Source organism: Geospiza fortis, unplaced genomic scaffold, assembly GCF_000277835.1.
Source record: "Geospiza fortis unplaced genomic scaffold, GeoFor_1.0 scaffold45, whole genome shotgun sequence".
NCBI lineage: Eukaryota > Metazoa > Chordata > Aves > Passeriformes > Thraupidae > Geospiza > Geospiza fortis.
In genome coordinates, this window is record NW_005054327.1 from 3,590,204 (window position 1) to 3,597,081 (window position 6,878).

The 6,878-nt window shown below is 39.5% G+C and overlaps 1 protein-coding gene across 1 annotated transcript in view; it reads left to right on the forward strand.

The window, feature by feature from the left end:
* Nucleotides 1-4,022: 4,022 nt before the first annotated feature.
* The window catches only part of FBXL3 (F-box and leucine rich repeat protein 3), a 12,675-nt gene continuing 9,819 nt past the window's right edge, over nucleotides 4,023-6,878 (forward strand). Inside the window, exons 1-2 of the mRNA XM_005421122.1 lie at nucleotides 4,023-4,385; nucleotides 6,192-6,314. Coding sequence (XP_005421179.1) covers nucleotides 4,023-4,385; nucleotides 6,192-6,314 — 486 coding nt within the window. The remainder of the gene's footprint in view (nucleotides 4,386-6,191; nucleotides 6,315-6,878) is intronic.

Sequence of the window (6,878 nt, forward strand, 5' to 3'; positions counted from 1 at the left end):
GGGCCGGAAGGAGCCGACCCTGAGGGGAGCCTTCTCCGGGAGTAGCCAGAGATCCTTAAATCCTACTCCGCCGTGTTTGGGGTCGCTGCCTCGCAGCTTTCCCCTGATAGCGCTAATCAGTCGTGAAAGCCTGGCTGTGTCCAGCGGAGCAGGTTGTTTGCGGCAGGGAGGGGTTGGGCTCGCCTCCTCCTCTTTCAGCCCCTGCTCCCCTTCAGCGCATTCCTGGTGTTCCTTGAACAGCGGGGCTGAGGCACAGCGAGCTCGGTTGGACAGGCTCTTGGGGAAGCGTTATCAGTCGGGTGCAAACAGCTCTTGCACAGTTTGTTTTGTTTGGTTTTGGTTGTGGGGTTTTTTTGTTGTTGTTGGTTTTTTTTTTTTTTAACTGCCGTTGTGTTCTGGCTGCACCTTACTCGGCAATAAAAACAATGTTAAGCACGTGCTTTGCTCCACCTCCTGCTCGGTGACTGAACTGTGTGATTAGGGTTGGACATGACTATTGCAAACAAGATAGCCTGGGTTGCGCCCAGGTGCGGAGTTCAGAAACGAGTCCTTATAATAGGTGGAGAAATTTGCTTGGAAAATCTTAAGGAGTCAGGCACGCACCAGGCTTTCACCCATCTCTCTGCCCCCGTAGAGTTTGGTATTTTTGTTGGTTTGGTTTTTTGGGTTTATTTTCCTTACTGGCAAAATCTTAGCTGCTAAAGCAAAGTTGGTTATAGCAGCAGTTTGAAAAGCAGTGATATGTGTGTGTCCTGAGTGTGCCAGAGAGAGTTAAAAGCAGGACTCATGGTTCATGCGTTTCTAAGAAGTGATAAGCAATCATTCCTTGAAAAGTAGGTTTTACTCATACAGTAATTTGCTAGTATGGAATTTTGCATCCACGTCTTCCTTGTTGAAAAGTTTGCCTTGGGTTTCAAGTGATCAGATCTTTAAATTACTGGATACAAAAAGCAAAGTGAATTTAACTTCGAATTGCATTGTCTGTTCTTGTGTTAAATATCCAGAAAGGTTTACTCTCTTAAGCGGCCTTTTAAAAGTAAATATGTTTTCGGATAGCTCTGTAAACTTGTGCAGGCAGATATGCATTTTTTAAATTTCGTATTTGTTTTATTGTTGGCATGTGAAGAGGTCAAAAGCATTTATATTTAAAAAAAAACTATTTTGATACTTTAAGTTCTAAAATGAGAACCCAAAAATTAGATGAACAAATTGGTTAAAAATCAGATGACAAAACAGTCACGCAGTTCTTAAAATAATATTTTTTAGTCTTGAGCTTAGGCACTTTTTTCCTTTGGAAAAAAGCAACGTTTGGAAGAAGTTTGCCAAGGAAATACTTTTGAAAGGTTTAAAAAATCTTAATCTTGACCTCTTTAAATACAGTTACAAAAAAAAGTTGTCTGGAAAGCTGTTTTTTTTCCCCATCCCTTGCTTTAAGTCATGGTATTTAGAGCATGTAACTTCTTATTTTCTTGGAAGAAGAAAATATCAGTATACCTCTAAGTAATGGCTGTGTTGTCTTTTTGTTTTTTAAGTTGGCTGTTTACAAAAATGTGGGACAGTATCCGACAACTTCTATGAGTGGGATTTGGTCTGTAACCAGCACATATTAACTCCTTAGAGCTCATCCCAGTTACCTCAGAGGTGCACAGTGAGAGCTGTCAATGACCTGATCCACTCCTATCAACACATCCCAGAGGCTTTTTTTCCAGAAGAAGAGTGAATACAGTTTTGTCAGTGGCAGCTCCCTCCTGGTCTTCTCTGAAAGGGAGACCAAAAAGAGGAAAAAAAACCCCAAACCCTACCTTAATGCAGTGGTAAAAGTAGCCTACCTAACTGGAACATTGATGCAGATTTACTGCCTTGCTAGCAAAAGATGAGACAGGATCTCTGCAAAGGAGGACTTGGAGAGCCCAGTCTAACAGTGCCTTCTGTAGCTTTTTACAGATGGCTTTGGAAAGACTTGGACATCAAACAGGCAAGCCTGAACTTGGCAAGTTAATAGCTTGCCTGTGGTGAATGCTCCTTATAACCTAGTTGTTTGGAATATCTGTTTAGCCTAAAGCTTAAACTAATGTTGCATTTCAGACTAGCTTATTATAAATATTGTTCTTGCACTCTGCTGAGTTATTATCTCTAACGGAAACATGACAGGCTTGCAGTGGATTTGCCAATTAATTCTTGATTAATTTTAAGTTGAATTCATTTTCACGGTTGCAAAATCCAATTCCTTTATATTTTTGTTAGTTGCAGATGGTTCTGAGTCACTGTTCAGTTTTCTTGCTTTTCTTCACTGATGAAGTGGCTCAGCAAGAGAGCTCTGTGTCTGGCAGAAAGCTTGTTCCAGCACAGGAATTGTGTTCTGCATAGTCCCATAGACGGGAACTGAATCACAGAAAACAGTTCTCAGGAAGCAAGTAGAGATTTTTGCCCAGTACTGTTTTCATCCTCTGCTTGCCTCCAAGTGTGCTAGGAGCAAAACTAGGAGCTGAAAAAAGTCAGGACAAATTTTCTTCATCAGTCTTTCGTGACCGTATGTTCAGGTTTGCCTGCATCATCCTATGAGTGGCATTAGACCTTAAGTGATAGCTTGCTTCTGTCATGTGAGTAGCTAGGATTAAAGCCTTTTAAAGGTAGGTAGGGAGGTGCTGCCTTTGAGAAAGTAATCTGTGATGCATTGGATTACGAACAGTATAATTTTTAGCTGGTATTTTGTTTTAATAAGTACTTCCAGACTTAGTTGCAGTACATAGCAGGGAAATGTAACTTTTCAGGTCCCAGGAGGGATCTGGGCATATGGTAATCCTAGACATGTAATTGTACTTGAATGTTAAACCAGGATGATTTTGCTGTGTATGAAGTCCTTTTTATTTTCTAGAAATCAGGGAGGCTGGGGTGCTTTATGTGTCAGGCTCACCCTGCCCCTGGATTCTCTCAGCTCTTTGGAAACTGGAATTGAGCACGTTGTAGTTGAGTATGAGGCAGCAGAGCCCTTAAGGGCATGATGTGAATCACACTGAGGCTTTTAAAAATAAGTGATCAGATGCCGAGTTCACTTGTAAGATGGCATGTACAAAAGAACATGTTTAGATTAAAACCCAGTGAGCCCTGGATGTGTTTCAGATATATGTAGTGGTAAGGGTCTTTTTCTCTCCAATAATGTAATATAAGATAGAAGTTGTTTAAGTGATGTAATTATGGCAAAAGCATATGCTACAACCTATTGCTGCAGGCTTGCTGAATTTAATACAATTTTGAAGAATTTTTCTGGCCCTTCTCTAAATTTTTTTTGTGGGTTGAAACTTCCAGACTGTTACTGGAAATCTTCTGTAATGCCTGTTTACTAGTTAGCTGGAAAAGTGAAAGCACACCAATGGACTTGATGAAATATATTTTCAAGGATACTGATTTAAAACAGATGCCTATTAAAGCAATGCATTTTAAATAAATAAATTTTAAAAGAAAATATTCTTCCTTTATGAGAAAAAAATATTTGGTCTGATACAACATCTGCAATATGCAGTGCTTGCAAGCATACAAACAGTAATTATTTACTTCCTTGCCTGATTGTGATCTCCACAGTTTCAAGTGTAGTTCCTAATAAATAGGACTGGGCCAGGAATATTTATGTCAGTGTTCAAAAAGTTGTTTAGAAGATTATCCTTCCATTAGTAGAACAGTAGAGTAATAATCAACAACACAGTAAAACAAATTAGGTTCAAAGTGTTCTCAAACACACAAATGAAACACTGAAAGGAGAGTGACTGTTATAAATGGGTTGGCACTGTTAATGATTAAAGAAGTAATAGTAAAGATATAAGTTTAGATGATAATGTTATTTCTGGACTGCCATTTTGGTTTGTTACTTGGGGTTTTTTTCCTTTATATATGCAGAAAAAAAACCCCTGCCAACATGTTGTTGCATAAAATACCCTTTTTCAACTCCACATGTGGTTTCTATTAATATTGTTCTCAGCTCTTTTACATTTACAAAATAAATATTTATTTTTTATTATTTCTGTAGAATGAAACGAGGAAGGACAACTAATGAGGCCAACAGCAGTTCATCTGAAGACACAACTGAGAAGGAATCCAAGAGACACAAGATTGTAGAGAAGAAAAGCACAGTTGTGCAGAGTCCTGACTGGGCAAACCTGCTCCAAGACATAATCCTGCAGGTGTTCCAGTACTTGCCACTTCTGGATCGTGCTCATGCATCCCAGGTCTGCAGGAGCTGGAACCAAGTGTTTCATATGCCTGATCTCTGGAGGTGCTTTGAGTTTGAGCTGAATCAACCAGCCACGTCAAACCTGAGGACTACACACCCTGAACTAATCAAGCAGATAATAAAGAGGCATTCCAATCACCTGCAGTATGTTAGCTTCAAGGTAGTGTATTTTAATAGGCTTTTTTAAAGTTACTTTTATTCTAAAAGAAAGAGGGCAGCTGTCATTGTGGTAGGTGGCCTTGTTTTCAGGCTTAATAGATGGAGGAAATGGATTCTCGAAATGGACATGTAGACATGGAGGTTACCTCCCAATTAATTTGTTTGGGTATATTTTGAGGACCAAAACTTTAAATAACAGTATTGAACATACCTTTTCATTGTCTTACTTCTGTTAGGTGGGAATTTTTTTGACTGGTGCTGTGGTTTGTTTGGGGTTTCTTGTTTGTTTTTGTGAGTCCTTTGTTGGTTTGTTTTTTGGGGTTTTTTGTGAGCTTTTTGTTTGGTTTCAGCTTTTTTGGTTTTTTGAGGTTTTTTTTGTAGCAGTTCAACTGCTTAAAATTCTGCTTCATGAAGTGGACAGAAATAGTTCTGATATGACTGCATGTGTGGGTTACTGCCTCAGAATTAAGTTCAGTCAGGATGCCTAAGTTCAGCATTTCCCCATTTCACATCCTGTAGGTACTTGGCTCTAGCATTCATGGTTAGAAAACATCTAATGCACAGAGAGTGACTTCAGTACTGCCAGGCATCAACTAGCAGCTTTAATCTTAAATTGTATGGGATTGTCTGTACTCAGTGCAGCTGCGTTTCAGGGGTCTGAGAAAGTACCTGTGGTTTGCTCAGGATGGTGCATGTATTCACATTGTGGAATTATTTTCAGTACGTGAAAACTTCTAATGTGGGCTTACATAGCAGTGTGTTTTGGAAGGGTGCTGTGAATCTCCTGGCTGCATATGCATCAGCTATGTGAGAAATTTGGAAAGGAAGTGTGTTCTGCAGCAAGTTCAGCATACTTGTCTCTGAGATCAGGCAGTTCTAATGCTGGAATCATCAGCATGTGAGGAGCTGAGTCACCTCTAACTGATCACATGTATTGCTACTGCTTGCTTGCAATACCAGATACAAACTGCTACCACGTGGTTTGCAGGGCTTTTATCAGCATCCAAATAAAGAAAACCTAGAGCTGTAGTGGAGTGACCTCCCAGTGTCTTATCTCCTGTCTGTGTTGCTTTACGCCCAAGGAATTTTGGGTGCCCTTTGCTTGTAGGGTTATCCATCATCAGTGGAGTTAAATTTGATCCTGTGATCAAGCTTTATACTGTTCTGTAGGTCTGCAAAGCTGTCATGGCTGCTATACTTTCAGAAAGCACGTCTGAGTGTCAGGGGAAGTCCCCTGGAGACACACCTAGTGATTTGGTTGGACAGCAAGCTGACTAATGAAGGTTTTGGGATTTGTGTTGGTTTGCTCAGTTTGGTTTGGCTTTTTGAGAGTATCCATTGCATCTGTTGTGGTTTTAACAGTGAAGGGCCAGTCATTCAGGTTCATATGATAATGCACTTAACTCTCCAGCAGCTCAGTTTTATGAACTGAGCCACTGTAAAAAGAAGTGGCTTTTGTAAAAAATTTATAGAATTCTTGCATTTTGGTAAGGAGGAATGTAAAGAGGAAGTCGAATAGGCTCTGGACCCTCCACTTGCTTGTTATTTGATATGGAATGAGTATCTTGGAACACACTGTTTAGCTAACCCCTCACCATGCTATATTTTACCAAAGTGTTTAGAAAAGTATTAAATTTATAGCAAATAGTCTTGAATTTTTGATTCATACTTTTTTGGGGAATAAAGAATAACATTGATGGATTCACAATGAGACTTTTTTACATCACATTTCAGAAGGTAAAGTGAAAAAAAAAGTTAAAGAGTGTATTGCAGTGCATTCTGAACACAAAATTCATTTTGTTTTAAGGTGGACAGTAGCAAGGAATCTGCAGAAGCAGCTTGTGATATATTATCACAGCTTGTGAATTGCTCTCTGAAAACACTTGGGCTAATTTCAACTGCCCGGCCAAGCTTCATGGATTTACCAAAGGTATTTTATTATGTATATTTTCTATTGCAGAATATTGCAGTGTTTCATACAGTACTTCTGTAACTTTATGAAAAGTTCTATTGTAGGAATATGAATCTTGGATAAAGAAAAGTTTATTAGTGATCTGGCCTCTAATAAAGGGAGGAGCTGATATGTACAGTGATGGATGTATGAAGTTCCATTCAGTCTCTGAATCATATGAGAGCGTAGGCCTGACTGTGTTCTTTCAAGTCCTCCTGTCTGTTGACCTCAATGTAGTGCTGAGCAGCGTGGTGCAAGTTAAGAGGCTAGACAGTTCAGGTCTGTGTAATTGTGTTGTGGGGTTTGTTTAGGAGACAGTTACAGTCAAATGATTGGTCGAGTTTTATCCATGTGGACTTGCCATAGGGCTTACAAATCTCTTCAGAAAGAAATAGGATCATGATTTGCAGGGCTTCACATGAGACAGTCAAGCATTAACATCCTTGGTGAAGTGCACTGTATTTCTGAAAATTTCAGTCAAGATTTTTGCCTTGCACATTTACCAAAAATCAGATCTTGTTAGAAAGCATTTAATCTGGATGA